This window comes from Capricornis sumatraensis, chromosome 3 (genome assembly GCF_032405125.1).
Source record: "Capricornis sumatraensis isolate serow.1 chromosome 3, serow.2, whole genome shotgun sequence".
Taxonomy (NCBI): domain Eukaryota; kingdom Metazoa; phylum Chordata; class Mammalia; order Artiodactyla; family Bovidae; genus Capricornis; species Capricornis sumatraensis.
The window spans coordinates 176,598,220-176,618,169 of record NC_091071.1 but is presented as its reverse complement, the minus strand read 5'-3'; the positions used below and the strand labels follow the sequence as shown (position 1 = coordinate 176,618,169).

The following is a 19,950-nucleotide window of genomic DNA, read 5'->3' as shown; positions in this document are numbered from 1 at the left end:
CCCTTCTCCAGGGGATCTTGCCAACCCAAAAGGTAAGCAGTGGAAACCTCAAGAAGTATCCAAGCAGGCAAGGGGTTTATAAGCCCCTCTCTCTTTCTCCAGCCTGATGGCTTGCTTCTCTGTCACCACTCCTGCCCAGGTCTAGACCTCTCCCAGCGACGGCGGGCATATAGCACCAACCAGATCACCAACCATAAGCCCACCCCAAGGACCCTCATAGCCAGTGACCCCACAACGGCTACCAGGAGATACCCACTGCGGAAAACCAAGCTGCAGGACCTCACCAACCAGACCAGCCTGGATGCTCCGTGGTGGCAGATTGATTTGCAGGTACCCTAGCAGGGAATTTTGGAGTTAGGGGTCGCCATAGATGGGAGGAGCTGTGTCTCTTGCTTCAGTCGGAAGGATGGAGCTTGACTGCAATTTACACTGACATGAGTCAGTTCCTCCTGTTTCCAAATCTTTGCCTACCTGACCTCCAACTGACGCCTTCCTAATAATGATACCCACCGGTCAATGACATCACATATTCTCTTCTCATAGAACTTCCCAGCTGTCAAACAGCACCGCATTTGCACTCTCCTTTGATTTTACAGTGCCCCTTGGAAAGGAGGGAGTGTAGGAGCTAACCACCCCTACTCTGTACAGGTGTGGAAAATGAGGGTCACAAAGTAAAGTGACTTACCTAGGGTCACTCAGCCAGTCAGGGGATTGCAACCCAGGACCTTTTGCCTGCAAAGCCCTTGCTTTCCCCTCTTCATCCCTTTCTGCACCTTCTGAAAACCTCAAGGGTTGTGCATTCATCCAGGGCAGAAATCATCTCAGAGTTAGAGGCACAGCAGGACCAGTTATCCAGTGTCCACCTCAACTAGGGTTTCTCAGCCCCCACACTATTGAAGCGGTAACTCTCGGTTGTGGGGTGTCCTATGTGCTGCAGAATGCCAGGCAGCTTCCTTGGCCTCTATCCACTGGTTGCCAGTAACACTACCATCCCCAGTCGGGACAACCAAACATGTCTGCAGACAGTGCCAACTGTTCCCAGGGCAGGGCAGCAAAATCACCAGGTTTGAGAAACACCGTGGTAACCCGAATGGATGTTTGCTATGATCTGTATGCCTTAGCCCATTTTCTTACAAATGGGCTTTGCATAGCATTGTCATTGTGAGTCTGTGGTTCCATAAATGTAGGCTTTCATCCTCCCATTTCCCCCAGTAACCCCATCCCTCCCCATCTGCACATATACATAAGCCCTCTGCGCTCCCCAGCGATGGAAACACTGCCACCTTGTCCCTGAAGGTGCTTCTCTGTGCTTAGCCAGAAACCATTCGATGCGGTTAGAAGACACTGACTGTGGAGTCAGACAGACTCTGCTCCTTAAGCACATTGCTTAACCTCTCTGAGCCCCAACTTTTCATCTCTGCAAAGGAGAGACTAGCTTGTCAGACGATTGGACCAAGAGTCAGCAACAGATGTTTCCTGGGAGCCAACCGTACGTGGAAGACTCTCGCAGCATCTGCTGATAAGAGATAAAGTAGCTAGTGCAGCACCTGGCACATAGTAGGTGTCCTTTATTTTTTTTAGTTTCTCTTTTTAATGCATTTATTTTTAATTGAAGGGTAATTCTTTGCAATATTGTTTCTCCCGTGCATCAACATGAATCAGCCATAAGTAAACATATGTCCCCTCCCTGCTGAACCTCTCTCCCACTTCTCAGCGCAGCTCACCCCTCCAGTTTGTCACAGAGCACTGGTTTGAGCTCCCTGACTCACACAGCAAATTCCCCCTGGCTGTCTATTTTACATGCGGTAGTGAGTACATTTCCAGGCTGCTCTCTGCATTCGTCCCTCCCTCTCCTTCCCTGCCTGGGTCAACAAGTCTGTTCTCTACATCTGCGTTTCCATTGCTGCCCTGCAAATAAGTTCATCAGTACCATCTTTCTAGATTCCATAGGTATACACCTGTTAATATGTAACATTTGTTTTTCTCTTTCTGACTTACTTCACTGTGTGTAATAGGCTCTAGGTTCATCCACCTCATTAGAACTGACTCAAATGTATTCCTTTTTTACAGCTGAGTAATACTCCATTGTGTATATGTAACACAGTTCTTTATCCATTCATCTGTCAATGGACATCTAGGTTGCTCCCATGTCCTAGCTATTGTAAATAGTGTTGCAGTGAAGGTTGGGGTACATGTGTCTTTTTAAGTTGTGGTTTTCTCAGGGTATATGCCCCGTAGTGGGATTGTTGGGTGAAATGATATCCTTTACACACAGTTCTGCTTGGTGAGAGCTCTGGACAGTTTGGCTTCTCTCCTGCTCACTTCTGACCCATCTTTGTTTATTGCTCCCTATCCCCTTCTTGATTTCTTCCACAACGTGATAATCCTCAGTATACTTACGTGAATGCGTATGTATGCACACACACGCACACCCTCCCTGCAGCCTATGGATGGCTGAAGGGCGCTGAGTCTTAGACTATTGTTGCTGTGGAACCTGTGGCAGTCTCTATTTCTCAGTGTGGTGGTGACCGTGGAGCAGGAGTGAGGGGAATCCCAGTCTCTGATGGGGATGAAGGGGTTAAGGACATCCTGGGACTCAGTAGCCTTGTCTGGGTACCAGTTCCCACTGAGGCCATCCTAAGAGGGGCCAGTCTCTTTCATCTCCCACACCCTTGTATCATCCCCAGGACCTCAGGCCCAGAGGAAACAGGAAGGCCATCTCTGACCCCTGCCCGCAAGAAGCCCCCTCTACTGGGAAAGCACAGTCCTCTTTCCAGTAAATATTTGATGGAGATGAGAAAGACTCTGTGGCTAACCATTAGTCTAGAAACTAAGGGGCAGTATTTGTCTCTGTTCTACCCAAGCGTCTTTGTTCCCCTACACCCTCCTCCTTCCAGGCAGGTGTACATGTCCCCAGAGGTACAGCTTTTATTTTTAACTAATTTAACATTCTTTAATTACAAAAGTAATACATACTTAGGGTTCTCAATGATTAAAAAAAAAAAAACCTCAAACAGTTTGGTTGAACATAAAGTCTAAGTACTCCTCTCTTGTGCTTTGTGCCCACTTGGTTTGGGGCATTTCCTTCCAGAAATACTACACACACTCAAAAACACACACATGTAACACACATATATGTTTTGAATAATCACATATACAAACTGGTCTCCAATTTACTTTTTAAATGTCTTTTTAATTCACTTCTTATATGCAGTAAAAATTACTCTGTTTTGTGAACATCTCTATGAGTTTTGACAAATACATGTAGTCATGTAACTCTCACCACAATCAAAATATGGACCAGTTGAAATTTTTTTAAATATCCACTTTATCTTGGATGTCTTCCTGTCTGGATACAGGTGTGGAAAAATCCACCACTTTCATTTCAGTGTTGTATGACGCTCCACTGCACAGATGTACCGAAACGAATTTTGGCTTCCTAGGTGACTCAGCGGTAAAGAATCTGCCTGCAATGTAGGAGGCTCAGGTTCAGTCCCTGGGTCGGAGAGATTTCCTGGAGGAGGAGATGGCAACCCACTCCAGTATTCTTGCCTGGGAAATCTCACGGACAGAGGAGCCTGGTGGGCTACAGTCCATGGGGTCGCAAAAGAGTCCAGCGTAACTTAGCGACTAAACCACAATGACCATGATGTATACACCATCCCCTATCAACGGCCTTTTAGAAAGTTTCCAGATTCTCACTTTCTCAAACAGTCCCACAATAAATATACAATACATGCACATGGATATTTTCATCCTTGTGTGTTGCCACAGAATTAAATTCCTAAAAGTGGAATCGCTGGGTCAGAGGAGCTTCTGCATTTTCAATGCTGACAGATGGCACATTGCTAAATCGTTCCCCCACAGGAGTGCTTCAGCGCAATGGCCGATCAACAGTCCATGAGAACTCCTGTCTCCTCCTTGGCAACAAGGGTGTCATCAAACATTTAAATATTTGCTAATCCATAGATGGAAAAATCATAACTTATTTCAATTTAGAGCAATGCTCCTGAGACTGAGCATGTTTTCACAGGCTTATATAATACTTTTCTCATAAAAGCATTTTGTAGAAAATGATCTTTGTCATGCATGCTGCAAATATATTTCCCAGTTGACTTCTTGCCTTTTGAAGAGTTTTGTACTAGCACTGGACGGATTAAATCCACAAAACAGAAGTCCAGAAATAAAACCAAATGTTCATGACAGCTTTGTCAGGATAGAGGCGGAGAACTGATGAACTGCAGGGACTCGATGAATGAACTGTCGTCAGTAAATGGTGATGACATTTGTACTATTCAGAAAATCAAAGAAAAGGCTGTTTTCTATTTCCTTACACCAAAATAATTTTTGTGTGAATCAAAGATTTAAACAAAAACAGAATCACAAAAATTCTAGAATTTTTTTTCCTATTCGGAAAGACTTTTTAGCATGACAAATGGGAAGACATAAGGGGAAAGGTTGATAATTATAACCACACACACAAAGTTTTAAACTTTACGGCCAAAAACAAAACCAAAAAAAAAAGTGGGTTTGGAATATTATCCATGGTACATGATTTTCCCATGGTTTTCTGTGGTTTGGACTTTATCCACGATTTGGGATTATTTGTGCCGATGTTTCTCATGGGTAGTGGAGAGCAGGTCACGTGTCCTTGGGCGCTATGGGGGCAGTCCCCAGGGAGGAGCTGTGATGTGCCAGGGAAAGAGCTGTGGCTGGGGGCAGAGGGGAGGGGCCCACCACCAGGAACTCAGCCTTCTCCTCTTCCTCTTGCATTCTTAGCCCTTGCTGAACGGTGGCCCAGACCTGAGCCAGGGTCCCAAACTCCGGGGTCCAGGGGCCCGCAGGCCCTCTCTGCTGCCCCAAGGCTGCCAGCCGTTCCTACCCTCCAACCAGGAGACCCAGGCCTGGAGCCCCATGAAAGAGGTGGATCTTGGGTCCAATTTGAAGCCTGCCTCAGAGAGCCGCAGCCCTGGGGACCTGGGTAAGTGTCCACAAGGTCCAAGACCTGACTGGGGACAGGGAGGAATCCTAGGCTGGAGCCCATCCTGGGGGAGGCGGGGCGGTGTCTGTTATGGCCCATCCCTGCCAGGGACCTCACCAACCCCTCCTTCCCAATCAACTTGGTCTTCGGGCTACCTGCGAGGCTCCCAGATGTCCTCCCTGCAGAGAGCTCCCCACTCTCTGGCCCCCTCAGGTACTGACTTCCTGGGAGGGGGGTCCGCCCTACTCTTGGGGACAAGCCCGTGCTACCCCTGTTCTCCTAAGGAGCGTTGTGGGTTCCCTGGGGCGGGAGGAGCGAGGCGGGACTGTCCTTGCTTAGTGTCTGCATCCGGGGAGCTATGTAATGTCCCCTGGGAGTGGACCCTCTGTCCTGCAGCTCAGATCTCAGCCCGCTGGTTCCTCCGCCCGCAGAGCCGTCCCATCACCCCTCTGCCTTCGCGACGGAGACGTCCTCCGACTGGGAGCCCCTGGCCGAGTCTGAGGAGCGGGCCAGCCCCAGCAGGCCCGCCACCCCAGGCCCCGTGCTGGGTAAGGCCGTGGTCAAGGGCCTGCGGGACAGCCAGCATTTGCAGTGGGAAGTGAGCTTCGAGCTGGGGCCTCCCGGCCCCGAGAGGGGCGGTGCGCAAGAGCCCGACCTGTGGAGCGAGACCTTCCACCACCTGGCGGCGCGCGCCATCATCCGGGATTTCGAGCAGCTGGCGGAACGAGAGGGTGAGATTGAGCAAGGTGAGCGCCGCGGGCCCGCCCCTCCGCGCGGCCCCGCCCCCTCACCGCAGCCCTGCCCCCGGCGCGGCCCTGCCCCTCACAGAGGCCCCGCCCCTTCCGCTCAGTTCCGCCCCTCATCACGGAGCGGCCCTGCCCCTTGCCTCTCTTCCGCCCATCCTCGCGGCCCCGCCCCTCCTAGAAGCCCCGCCCTTTGCCTCTACACCAGGGGCCGCCCTCTTTCCTGGCCCCACCCCTTACTTCTCTCCTCAGCCCTGCCACCGCCCAGCGCTCCACCTCCTCTCCCCATCGCTGCCTCCAGGTGCATCCCTTGACCCCCACTGTCCCCCTCTCAACACACACACACACACACACACACACACACACACACACACGGCCGAGGGCTCCACCTCCTGCTTGATCTGCCCGGTGACCTGTTCTCTCCTCCCTCCTGCCCCCCTGCTATGGGTCCCTCAATAACTTCAGATATGCAGATGACACCACCCTTATGGCAGAAAGTGAAGAACTAAAGAGCCTCTTCATGAACGTGAAAAAGGAGAGTGAAAAAGTTGGCTTAAAACTCAACATTCAGAAAACGAAGATCATGGCATCTGGTCCCATCACTTCATGGCAAATAGATGGGGAAACAGTGGAAACAGTAGCAGACTTTATTTTCTTGGGCTCCAAAATCACTGCAGATGGTGACTGCAGCCATGAAAAGACGCTTGCTCCCTGAAAGAAAAGTTATGACCAACCTAGACAGCATATTAAAAAGCAGAGACATTACTTTGCCAACAAAGGTCCGTCTAGTCAAAGCTATGGAGAAGGAAATGGCAACTCACTCCAGTATTCTTGCCTGGAGAATCCCAGGGATGGAGGAGCCTGGTAGGCTGCCGTCTATGGGGTCACACAAGTCAGACATGACTGAAGCAACTTAGCAGCAGCAGCAGCAGCAGTCAAAGCTATGGTTTTTCCAGTAGTCATGTATGGATGTGAGACTTGGACCATAAAGATAACTGAGCCTGAAGAACGGATGCTTTTGAACTGTGGTGTTGGAGAAGACTCTTGAGAGTCCCTTGGACTGCAAGAAGATCCAACCAGTCCATCCTCAGGGAAATCAGTCCTGAATATTCATTGGAAGGACTGATGCTAAAGCTGAAACTCCAATCCTTTGGCCACCTGATGTGAAGAACTGACTCATTTGAAAAGACCCTGATGCTGGGAAAGATTAAAGCCAGGAGGAGAAGGGGACAACAGAGGATGAGATGGTTGAATGGCACCACTGACTCTATGGACATGAGTTTGAGCGAACTCCAAGAGTTAGTGATGGACAGGGAGGCCTGGCGTGCTGCAGTCCATGGGGTCGCAAAGAGTTGGACACGACTGAGTGACTGAACTGAACTGGACAGTAGGACTCTGGAGACACTACCATGAGGACCACCCTATTCCACCTCCCTAGCTCCTCTGGGACCACACCTCTCCTCCCACAGAACCCTCTAGGCCTAATCGGTCCGCCCATCACCCTTCGAGGCCATTTATTGAGTGTGGATCAGCTGGGGGTCAGGCTGGACAGCATAGTGACCACCGTCATCCCCGTCCTTACTTATGAGTGCTTGACACAGATGAGCTGGGAGGCCGGCCCACATGAATCAAATAATTATACACACCATTAATTGAGTGCATTTGTCCTAATGCTATTAAGAAGAAACAGGAATCCAAGCAATTGTATAACAAGGATGGTGGGGAGGCTCATTTATTCCAGGAACTGGAGCAAACTTTCAAGAAAGTGATTGCTGAGCTCTTGATGAAGCATATTTGGAGAACAGATATGGATATACATAGAGAATATTTCTATTGTTTGTTATCATTTATGCCTTATTTATATAATAATACTACATGGTTTTTGTTTTATATTATTTGTAGTTTTGTATACGTTATTTGTTTTCTTACCATGAGCACTTTTCCTTATAGTTTACAGGACATTTGTCCATCATTCATGCCAAGAAGACTCCTCACCTATTCAGTAGGAAGAGTCTGGACTTTGGGTCAGGCCATCCTGTGTCCTGATCTCAGGTCCATTCCTAAGTTGCTGTGTGACCCTGTGTGCCCCACTCCCCCTTTCTGGTTTGTCTCTGTGAGGTGGATCTATGGTCCTCATGCAGCCAGGGGACCTGCGGAAAGATTCTCAGCACACAGCTGCAAAATGAAAATAGAAAATACTGCCAACACAGAGATTTGGGTTTTTTAAATAACACTAAAGTTATTTAAGGCAAGTAACTGTCATTTTTATTAGCTACCTTACCTCTTTTACATTAAAATAGCCATATTTTATGAAATGATGGTGGAGGTTTTAATAATTTTGAGAGTTTATTTTTTTAATGTCCTTAATGGCAAGTTGGTAACCCCTTAATTGTAAGGCCTGATTGAATTCCAAAGATGGGACCACCGACCTAGCCCTCCTTTTAGCCCCCTGTGAGGTAGGACTTTCCGAGTCCGCACAGTGACCTCAGCCCCTCCCTCTGCAGGGTCCAGCCGCCGCTACCAGGTGAATGCTGTGCACACCAGCAAGGCCTGCAACGTCATCAGCAAGTACACAGCCTTTGTGCCCGTGGACATAAACAAGAGCCGTTACCTGCCCACTGTGGTGGGATACCCCAACTCCGGTAAGGCAGATGCAGGGTCCTCCCAGTGGGCCGGAGGCTGGGGTGCAAAGGAGCCTAGACCAGTGGGAAGGGGTTCAGGGAAAGGCCTAGAAATGAAAAAGCCCCAGGCAGAGAGGGTCTGACCACCAAGGTGTAGGGGGCTCACGAGCCCACAGCCTACTGCTCTGCAGAGGGCTGTGAAACTATCCTGCTCTCTTTTTTCCTACTAAATGAATTTGACTTTATTGTCCTTTTTCCATTTGGTATGTGTCACTGTAGAAAATTCTAAAATATTGAAAGATGTGGATGGACCTCGAGGTGATCGTACTAAGTGATGTAAGCCAGACAGAGAAAGGCAAATATCATACGCTATCACTTATATGTAGAATCTACAAAAAATGATCCATATGAACTTATTTTCAAAACAGAAACAGACCCACAGACAGAGAAAACAAACTTATGGTTATCAAAGGGGGAAGTGGGGGAAGGATAAATTAGGAGTTGGGGATTAACAGATACACACTACTGTATATAAAATAGGTGAGCAGTAAGGACCTACTGTATAGCATCGGGAAAGTGAAGTCGCTCAGTCGTGTCCAACTCTTTGCGACCCCATGGGCTGTAGCCTACCAGGCTCCTCCCTCCATGGGATTCTCCTGGCAAGAATACTAGAGTGGGGTGCTATTTCCTTCTCCAGGGGATCTTCCCAACCCAGGGATCGAACCTGGGTCTCCCACACTGCAGGCAGATGCTTTAACCTCTGAGCAACCAGGGAAGCCCTAGGGAACTATACTCAATATTGCATAATAGCCTATATGCAGTAGGTAGAATACGTGTAGCTGAACCACTTTGCTGTATATCCGAAACTAGCACAACATTGTAAATCAACTACACTTCAATGGAAAATAAATAAAAATAAAATATAGAAAGACATTAAGCACATGAAAGTGACTGGAACTGACAGTCATCCCGAAATGAGTACTAATTACCCCCTTGGTGTGATCATCCTTCCAGGCTTCTGTGAGTATCCGTATGTAGAGCAATCAAAAGATAGATCATTTTGCGTGAACTGAATCATACCAATATGTGCTATATCTTACAAACTCTGGGTATGGGAAATATGTGTCCACTTTTCATTTTAATAGTAACAATTCCAGTGGTAAAGAAGCTGTTGGCTAATGCAGGAGATGCGAGAGACGTGGGTTCAATCCCTGGGTCAGGAAGATCCACCGACTCCAGTGTTCTTGCCTGGAAAATTCCATGGACAGAGGAGCCTAGTGGGCTACAGTCCAGGGTCACAAAGAGTCAGACATGACTAAGCACATGGCAGGGAGCAATCATCATAACAGCCAATTAGACAGTGTTCCAAAGCACTTTATATATATTAAATCATTTAATCCTCAAACAGCTCTGCAGAGAAGATACCATTACCCTCATTTTACAGATGCGGAAGCAGAGGCAAAGGGGGTGAGTCACTTCCACAGTTACACAGCGCAGAGGGCAGTCAGGCTTTAATTCACAGTGACCCGGCTTCAGAGTCTGCGCCCTCGGCTATCCCGCTCCACTGCCTCTTCAGGTTTATCTCAACCTATTTAACCAGCCCCAGGTTTGATCCCTGGGCCAGGAAGATCCCCTGGAGAAGGGAATGGCAACCCACTCCAGTATTCTGGCCTGGAGAATTCCCTGGACAGAGGAGGCTGGCGGGCTACCGTCCATGGGGTCACAAAGAGTCAGACATGACTGAGCGACTAATGCTATTATTTTTAAACCTTCTGTTTGTTCCCCCTTTTGATTATTGTAAATTATGCTGCAAAGGACCTCTTTGTACATGGTCTGGTTGTCTCCTCAGGGTTAACTGACATTCAGAACTAAGATTGCATATCAAAGGATTGGCCCTTTAAAAAAAAAAAAAAACTTTTGGCCACTCTACATGGGGCTGTGGGATCTTAGTTCCCCAATCAGGGATCACACCCATGCCCCCTACAGTGGAAGCATGGATTCTTAACCACTGAACCACCAGGGAAGTCCTGACCCACCTTAAATTACTGTAACATAAGCTATCAAGCTAGCCCTGCCTTCAGAGATTATCCTGTGTTATCCACTCTCACCAACACTGAAAATTGTTTATCTTTCTAAACCTACAATCTGAGAGGGGAAAAAAGTATCTTTGGGGAATTTCTTTAGCTTCTTTGTTGAAAACTTTTCATAGGTTTATAAACTCTATGTACTTTTTCTTTCCTAAATTTCATTTTCTGTCCTTTGCAGCAGCTTTTTCTTTCAAAGCAGACCTCTTAACAGAATTGTATTTAGAAATAAAATATGCCTTTTCTAATTCCTCTTGCCCCTCTTCCCTGCTTTTTAAAAATCTATGGCACCAAAATATTCAATATTCCATTCCCTCCCTCCCTCTCTCTCTGCCTCACTTCCTCTGATTTCAGATTTTGACCAGCCACCCAAGCTGTCACTCCACTGGCCTTCTCACCCACTGGGCATTGTCACCCTGAATGATGTTCACCCCCTCTCACTCATCTCTGGCCGTTTTTTAGCCTCTATAGCTAAAAAAAAACAGTCTGGGAGTTTTAGGGACCAGGCCTGTGTCTTAGTGGCTCAGACGGTAAAGCGTCTGTCTGCAGTACAGGAGACCCAGGTTCGATCCCTGGGTTGGGAAGGTCCGCTGGAGAAGGAAATGGCAGCCCACTCTAGTATTCTTGCCTGGAAAATCCCATGGACGGCGGAGCCTGGTAGGGTACCGTCCCTGGGGTCGCAAAGAGTCAGACACGACTGAGCGACTTCACTTTCACTTTCCTGTGTCTTAACCCAAGTCTCACAACCCCCTGAGGTCTGGATCAGCACTTCCCAAAGTGTGTTCCAGGAGACTGGAACCCCAGTTTCATGTCTTGTTAATGGCCATTCAGCACAAAAAAACAGGAAATACCAGACTGGTGGAAAATATTTCCCAACCACTGGATTAAATAAAGCTCAAAAGTTTTCTTTACTGCAGGACTTCTCAGAGCCTTTAGGGTGCTAGTTAGTATACATCAAGAGGCCCAGAGAATGGACTACAGGATGAGTTCAGTTCAGTCACTCAGTTGTGTCCAACTCTCTACCATGGACTGCAGCACGCCAGGCCTCCCTATCCATCACCAACTCCCAGAGCTTGCTCAAACTCATCTCCATTGAGTCAGTGATGCCATCCAACCACCCCATCCTCTCGCGTCCCCTTCTCCTCCTGCCTTCAATCTTTCCCAGCATCAGGGTCTTTTCTAAGGAATCAGTTCTTCACATCAGGTGGCCAAAGGATTGGAGCTCCAGCTTCAGCATCAGTCCTTCCAATGAATATTCAGGACTGATTTCCTTTAGGATGAACTGATTGGATCTCCTTGCAGTCCAAGGGACTCTCAAGAGTCTTCTCTAACACCACACTTTAAAAGCATCAATTCTTTGGCATCCAGCTTTCTTTACAATCCAACTCTCACATCCATACATGACTACTGGAAAAACCATAACTTTGACTAGATGGACCTTTATTGGCAAAGTAATGTCTCTGATTTTTAATATGCTGTCTAGGTTGGTCATAGCTTTTCTTCCAAGGAGCAAGTGTCCTTTAATTTCATGGCTGCAGTCCCCATCTGCAGTGATTTTCGAGCCCAAGAAAATTAAGTCTCTCACTGTTTCCATTGTTTCCCCTTCTATTTGCCATGAGGTTGTGGGACTGGATATTATGATCTTTATTTTTTGAATGTTGAGCTTTAAGCCAGCTTTTTCACTCCCCTTTCACTTTCATCAAAAGGCTCTTTCATTCCTTTTCGCTTTCTGCCATAAGGGTGGTGTCATCTGCATATCTGAGGTTATTGATATTTCTCCCCTCAGTCTTGATTCCAGCTTGCGCTTCATCCAGCCTGGCATTTTGCATGATGTACTCTGCATAGAAGTTAAATAAGCAGAGTAATAATATGCAGCCTTGTCGTACTCCTTTCCCAATTTGGAACCAGTCCATTGTTCCATGTCCAATACTCTGTTGCTTCTTGACCTGCACACAGATTTCTCAGGAGGCAGGTCACGTGGTCTGGTATTCCCATCTCATTAAGAATTTTCCACAGCTTGTTGTGATCCACGCAGTCAAAGGCTTTGACATAGTCAATAAAGCTTCCCTAGTGGCTCTGACAGAGAAGAGTCTGCCTCCAATGTGGGAGACCTGAGTTTGGTCCCTGGGTTGGGAAGATCCCCTGGAGAAGGGAATGGCAACCCACTCTGGTACTCTTGCCTGGAAAATCCTATGGACAGAGGAGTGTGGCGGGCTGCAGTCCATGGGGTTGCAAAGAGTCAGACACAACTGAGCAACTAACAGTATGAAACGTCTTCAAAATGTATTCTTCAGTAGAACTCTTCACTTTCAGGGACGACTTACAAATTCGTGTTCTCCAAGGATGGAGTTCCCCAAAACTCACTGTTGGGTGTTGCAGCTTCATCCCTGATGGTGATGCTCTGGGGAGGGGGAAACTGGGACCTCAGTTTCTGAGGTGGCAAACTGGGAGAGAGGGAAACCAGGTGCTTCTGAGAAAACCAACCTTTTCTAACTAACACTGCTGCTTTCTGAACATTATCTCAGCAATAGTACTTACCCGGCAAGGTGAATATTATTAGCCCCATTTTCCAGGTAAAGACACTGAGGCTAAGAGAGGTCAGCACTCCATCCAGCTAGTAAGAGAATTGGGGCTGGGGTTCAAACCGAGGTCATTCTGGCTCCAAAGCTCATGGTCTTGCCTTCTGCAATGCCTTCCTCCTTTTAGATAATTGACAGGCTGAAGCTAGAACCATTCTTGCCAGCCTTGAACGTGTCAGTCGCTCAGTATTTCTGACTTTTTGCGACCCCCCATGGACTGTAGCCCACCAGGCTCCTCTGTCCATGGGATTTTCCAGGCAAGAATACTGGAAAGGGTTGCCATTTCCTCCTCCAGGGGATCTTCCCGACCCTGGGACCAAGCCTGGGTCTCCTACATTGCAGGCAGATTCTTTACCATCTGGTCCACCAGGGAGACCCTGGGGGCAAGGCAAAAGCCTAGCACAGTTGTACCCACCTGACCACCTTCTCCTCGTCCTCGCGAAGGTGCTGCGTTGCGGATGGTCAGCTCTCGGGTCCTGACTCGACAGTGGAAGGGCACTTCTGGATTCAGGCGGTCCCAGACCACGCTTGGCGAAGACTCAGCTGCAGAGGACAGCAAGTATCAGAATCTAAGTAAGAACCACCTCGATGTGTTCTGAAGTCTGGGCCTCCGGGTCCCTGCAGCCTCGTGTCTGAAGCCGTGACGGACTCTCTCTGAGTCTCCACTCCGGGCCTTACGGGGCCAGAGCGAGGCCAGGCTTCCTGAATTCTCTGAGGCCTGAGACGGGCAGAGGGGCTGAGCATGGCCCAGGTATGCCGCCAGAACCAGAGAGCAGACTGGCCTCCCTGCCCACGTGCCCACACCACAGCCCAGCTCTCCCCTTTCAAGGCCCAGCGCCCCCAGTGGCTGTTCCCTGCTTCCAACCTCTGAGTCCTCCCAGGCACTGAAAGCCAGGAAACCTAAAAGTCAAGGGAAACGGCAGCTCCATCTGTTCGGGTCCCACCGTCCGCTTACTCTAGGATTCCCCAAAGCTTCCTTTCGACCGTCACCAAATTTCATTGTGCCCGAAGCTTGGGTCCCTGAAGATCCATGATTTGGTCATTTGGCGACCTTGCACACATTCACAGGACAGCCTGTGTCCTGGAGGCCTGTGTGTCTTTTTGTCCCGCTACAGACAGCCTGACCGCCGCACCCATCCCGACCCCTTCCTCCGTGCCCTCACGTGTACCCTGAGCATCTCCTGCCTTCCTCTGCACATGGGAAGGGCAGCAGAGGTCCCGCCTGGCCGCCAGCCCCAACACCCAGACAATAGCCCTGTCGTACCTGAGGGATTAGAAAGTGCTCACGGACATTGATGGGTTCAAAAAGGAATAGTGTGAGGGGGTGAAAATCCAAGGCTTTCCTCAGGGATTGAGGAGTTTTGCCCACTCCTTGGTCCCTCAGAGCCTCCAAGGGCAACCTGCTCTGCCCCCGAGTCAGGCCTGGCTCCCAGAGTCTAGAAGAAACTTCTGGTCTACCCTTTCCATCCTGTGTAGCTCAGCTCTCGGCGGCCCATGACTTCCACCAAAATCACAGGTCCCTCCGTCTCTAATTGTCTCCTAATTCATACCCGGTGTGCGCGATTGCAAAACTCCTAGTCTACCCCACGCCCTTCCTTCCCTTTCCCTCCCCAAGGAGAGGATGCCTAACACTCATGGAGGGCTTTCTAGGTGCTCAGCACTACTTTCATCACTCATGCCCCTTCACCCCCATCTGAGAGAGCTTCTCTCATTTTCCACATTAAGGGATGAGGAACCTGAGGCTCAGAGTGGGTAAGTGACTTACACAAGGGCTCGCAGCAGAGGCGCAGTAGAGCCAAGATGCGGACGAGCCCTGTCTGGCTCCAGAGTCCATGAGGCCGATTTACCACCATATTCTTTGCCTGCTGGTTGTGTCAGTCATCCAGCCACTGATTCACTTTTGTGCTCACCTTGCCCCACCCCGCACAGGCACCCAGCAGTCGACAGAGCTTCTTGCCCTCAAAGAGCTGCTAACAGTCTCAGAAGGGGAGAGAGGCTCAGCAGAATATATCTGCGTGTGAAGTTTTCCCCATAATTTGGATCATTCCTGAATAGTACATTGCCCATCACTCTCCAGCTGTTAAATAATAATCATAAGAATCATCACCCCAGTACACATTTTGAATAAACAATATGTGTAATTATTATCCCCATTTTACAGATGGGGAAGCTGAGGCTCAGAGCTCTCTGACAAGTCAGTGCCACATTCTGGTGCCTCCTGGAGAACTGATGTGAACCTACCTCTCCCCCAACCACCTCCAGCCACCACGTTCAGGCCTCTAACCTGTTCCCACTAACCTGCTGAGCCCATAGCTCGGAGCTTTGCAGATTACATACCACAGGCCAGGCACTGAGCACTATCTGTGTATTATCTCATCTAATCCTTACAACACCACCAAGCAGTACTATTAGCCCCAGTTTGCAATCGAAGCTTATAAAAGGAAGTAAGTTTCCCTGGGGTCACACAGCTATCCACTGGGATGGCTGGGATTTGAACCCAGACGTGTCCGACTCTTGTGGTGGAGCCGTGGCGGTGTCTCTGGGAGGTGAAGACCCATCCAAGCAGGGACAGGAACCTGGACATTGCTCTCCCAGTGCCCCCCTATCGTACTAGCACCCTCCTGGGGTGTCTGGCAGGTGTGAAGGGGAGGGCCGGGTAGCTCAGGCCTCACTGGCTCCCTCTGTTGTAGACGTGGAGGAAAGCGCCCTGACGCCCTTCAGTGAGAACACGGCCCGCAAGAAGTACGCTACTCCTGAAGGTGAGCGCGCAGTCTGCCAGCGCTCCTGTTTTTCATTTTGATATTTATTTACTTATTTGGCTGTGCCAGGTCTTAGCTGCAGTACCTGGAATCTTCAACCGTCGAGGCATGTGAACGCTTAGTTGCAGCCCATGGGATCTAGTTCCCCGACCAAGGATGGAACCCGGGCCCCTCGCATTGGGAGTGCAGAGTCTTAGCCACTGGACCACAGAGAAGGCCCTGCCAGCTCTCCCTTGAGTTAAAATAGTCATTGATCTTTGGGCCGAGAGAGTGTCTTAACCCGACAAAGTCCTTGGTGGTTCTTTTAGTCTCCGAACAGCTCCATGCACGCTAGATAGTATTAAAGCTTTAGAGGAAGGGGACTGAGACTCAGAGCAGGTGAAATGACTTGCCCAAGGTCACACAGCAAGTTGGTGACAGAGCTGGGCCAGGAATCAGGCGTCCCAATTCCCAGCTGAAGGACCAGTCTCCCATCTCCCTTTGCCCAGAATCTTCTAGCAGTGTGCCCATAGAAGAAAGGCAGTGTCCCTGCTTGGGGCTGAGGGGGGCTGGCCTGCAGCTGTCACTGTCCCCACAGGTAAACTTCCAGAAAATGCAAGGGCTGCCAGCCAAGGGGGCTTGGAGGGCTGCTTCTCTGCCCAAGAACCCACATCTTTCACCCCTCCCCACACCCACTGGGTCAGAAACAGCCTCATCATTAGCTTGGATCCCTGGGCATACAGGCAAGCCCCCTGCCCCTCTCTGGGACTGTTTCCCCAGCAGGGCGGTGAGCAGTGGGACAAGGTCATCTCTCAGCTCCTAACTTGCATTCTGTGGCTCTCCAGGTCCCCTGCGAGGTTTGGCCACCAACACCCTTTCTTCCTTGAAGGCCTCAGACACTCTGTTTGGATCCAGGTACGTGGGGATTTCCACTGGGGGATCCCTCTACTGCCATCCATTTTCAGGGGACCGCCCCTGGTTTAGGGGGCCAGAGGTAGGCCCAGCCTGACAGCTGCACAAACGTGAACACTTTGAAGGGTGGCAGGAAGGACCCTTGCCCAGAGACAGCACCGTCTCCAGGTGTCACGCTGCTGAAATCTCCCTCCCGCCCCAGGTCCCCTTCCCACACCTCCACGGTCTCTTTGCAAACGCAGGTCCCCCCGGGAGGGCTGGCATGTGACTGTCTGACCACTGGGCTGACCAAGAACATGCTGTCAAAAGAGGGTCCCGGGATGGGATGGACAGTTGAGAGAGGTGTTTTTGTGCACGGGCTGAAGCCCACCAGGCTCCCCTGTCCATGAGGATTCTCCAGGCAGGAACACTGGAGGGGGTTGCCATTTCCTCCAGTAAAGAATCTTCCCCACTCAGGGATCGAACCCACGTTTTACGATCCTGCATTGGCAGGCGGGTTCTCTACCACTTGTGCTACCTGGGAAGCCCTCGAGTGGGAGGGGACAGATGGATACCTGTGGCTAATTCATGTTGACGTGTGGCAGAAACCAGCACAGCTTTGTAGAGCAATTATCCTCCAATTAAAAACATTTTTTTTAAATAAAGAGGGTCCTAAAAAGAGTACCACCTCACCCCTCACTGCTGCTCGAGTGAGTGCCTTGGGGAGACACACTCCCTGAGCCTCAGTTTCCCCCGCTGTCAAAGGAGGAGATCATCTGTCAGACCCCTTCTGGCTGGGACTTTCAGAGGCTGTTGAGGGGCCTCTGGGAAGGGGGTGGAGGACCAGGGACACCCCCAGGATGGCGGCGGCCACTCCTCCTCGGTTTTGCCCACACAGGCTGAGTCTCAACAAGTCTAGGCTGTTGACACGAGCGGCCAAGGGCTTCCTGGGCAAACCGCTGAGCAAGACTCCAGACTCAGCCCAGGGGAACCAGAGCTCTGACTACATCCCGCTGGTGAGTGCCCCAGACCCCAGACCTCAGCCCCGCACGCAGCACAGGGGCCACCACCCTCCACCTCTGCAAAGGGAGGAAGATGTAGGCCTTCCTGCCCATGTAGCAGCAGAGCGGGGGTGTGCCCGGGTCCCCCGCCGGGGGTCAAGGAGGGCTGCTAAAAACCACTGTTAGCGCCACAACCACTCTCTGCAATCTGCTATCTTGGCTTTAAAAATTCCCGGGGATCTTGCGTCCTACTCCACCATCTGTGTGTGTCTGTTTTTCAATACGTTAAAAAACAAAAAAAGCCTTGAAAAAGAACACCCTGGGGACATGTACCATGTTTAGCAAGTGGCTCTGCAGACATGCCAGCCTGCAGGGCAGGGTGAGGAGCCCCAGCCAGGAGTGAGTGTCTCTGAACTGAGGAGCAAGGGGGCCTGGTCTTGCCACATCTGGGGCTCAGCAAAGTTGGGGAAAGAAGGTGCTGGAAGGATGGACAGGGCGGGAGTTTCCCTGCCCTGTCCCAGCCCCTGCACACCCAAGTGCTTACGGTCACTTGGAGTCTCCAAACATCCCAGACAACAGAGCGGGAGGCGTGTAGTCACGAGGATCTGTTGAGTCAAGCACCATGCTAGCCCCTGGGAGATAACCTTGAAGCAGGTGAGTGTTGTCCCTGAGCTCCAGCCTCTCAGTGTCTAGTGGGGACACTCAAAGGAACCAGGCAGCTCTGATTGCTGGCTGCTGTGATAGGAGACACTGGGTTTGGTGGGGGAGAATGAGGGAAGGAGGAGACACCAACTCCAGGCTTGAGGATGGGGGGAAGGATGCAAATGGTTAAGCCAAGACCTGAAGGGCGAGGGGCTGCGGCTGACAGTTTACAGAGGAGAGAGGACGCCTGAGGGCTGGAGAACAGCAGGGAGGGAAAAGAGTCAAGCACAAACCAGAGCTCTGGGATTATAGCTTGGATTTATCCCAGAAGAAAATTGAAACTACTGAGTGGATGGCCTCCAAAGAGTGACGTGCCCTATGCCTTGCAGAGACCCCTCAGGACACAGAAAGGATGGGGGGGGGGGGCAGGGAAGGTAAGGAGAGTTAGGGATAACATGAAGTGGTAGATGGCGGAGGGAGGAAGCAGGTGGTGAGCTGCCTGGACCACAGTGGATGGTCCCAGGGGCTGAGGTGGGTTCAGCTGCCCAGGACAAGAGGCAGGTTTGGAGTGAAGAAGTTGAGCTGCACTTGGAGGAACCATCAGTGTGAGCACCAGTGGGATAAGGTTCAGTGATGCTCAGCTGGTCTGGGGGTCCTGCAAATCCCACAGGTGGGCAGGGCGAGCTGGCGGGGGGGAGGTGAATGGGTGCGCGCTCTGTGCGCCCAGGCTCGGCCGTGGCCTGGGGCTCCATGGGCTGAAAAGTGTGAGACCCACTGAGGGGCTTCCCCACACACACACAGGTGTCTCTGCAGCTGGCTTCCGGGGCCTTCCTGCTCAACCAAGCCTTCTGCGAGGCCATCCGCGTCCCCATGGAGAAGCTCAAGTGGACCTCGCCCTTCACCTGCCACCGGGTGTCACTCACCGCCCGCCAGCCCCCGAGTCCCCAGCCGTGCACCAGCCCCACGCCCCTGCACCCCTCCCGCGACGGCCTCTCCCAGGAGCCCCTGGCCGAGGGCAGGCTGGGCCAGGAGCCCAGGGCCGTGGTGGAGCACATGGGGAAGCTGTGGGCCACCGTGGTGGCGCTGGCGTGGCTGGAGCACAGCTCCGCCTCCTACTTCGTTGAGTGGGAGCTAGTGGCCGCCAAGGCCAGCTCGTGGCTGGAACAGCAGGAGGTCCCCGAGGGCCGCACGCAGGGCACACTCAAGGCTGCCGCCCGCCAGCTGTTCGTACTCCTGCGGCACTGGGACGAGAACCTGGAATTCAATATGCTCTGCTATAACCCGAATTATGTGTAGGGGGCGGTGGGGAGGCTGGGGAGGCGTGGGAGAGTGAGGGGAACCCCGTGGGCCTGGTAAGCGGCACTCTTGAAAACTATAGCCAATATACTGTTGCTAGAAAGAGTCCTAGACGGGCAATCGGGAGGCCTGAATTCAACACCAACTTTGCTACCACCTACCTGTGTGACTTTAGGCCAGCCCCTGCCTCCTTTCTGGACCTCAGTGTCCCCACCCATAAAAGAAATGGGCGAGGCGAGGGAGTTGGACTAGGTCTCGAGAATGTCCAGATTCCTTTCTGCCTGGACTTCTGAGGAGCCACAGAATTGACTGCCACCGGGGGTTGGAGAAAGACTATATACAGGTTAAATCTCAGTTCTCTCTGGAGGGGGAGC

The 19,950-nt window shown here is 50.8% G+C and overlaps 1 protein-coding gene across 1 annotated transcript in view; it reads left to right on the top strand.

The window, feature by feature from the left end:
- VWA5B1 (von Willebrand factor A domain containing 5B1) overlaps nucleotides 1-19,576 on the top strand; it is a 46,862-nt gene extending 27,286 nt beyond the window's left edge. The window contains exons 13-21 of the mRNA XM_068968520.1: nucleotides 140-330; nucleotides 4,780-4,981; nucleotides 5,413-5,727; nucleotides 8,229-8,366; nucleotides 13,453-13,581; nucleotides 15,699-15,767; nucleotides 16,592-16,661; nucleotides 17,536-17,653; nucleotides 19,082-19,576. Coding sequence (XP_068824621.1) covers nucleotides 140-330; nucleotides 4,780-4,981; nucleotides 5,413-5,727; nucleotides 8,229-8,366; nucleotides 13,453-13,581; nucleotides 15,699-15,767; nucleotides 16,592-16,661; nucleotides 17,536-17,653; nucleotides 19,082-19,576 — 1,727 coding nt within the window. The remainder of the gene's footprint in view (nucleotides 1-139; nucleotides 331-4,779; nucleotides 4,982-5,412; nucleotides 5,728-8,228; nucleotides 8,367-13,452; nucleotides 13,582-15,698; nucleotides 15,768-16,591; nucleotides 16,662-17,535; nucleotides 17,654-19,081) is intronic.
- Nucleotides 19,577-19,950: the final 374 nt, after the last annotated feature.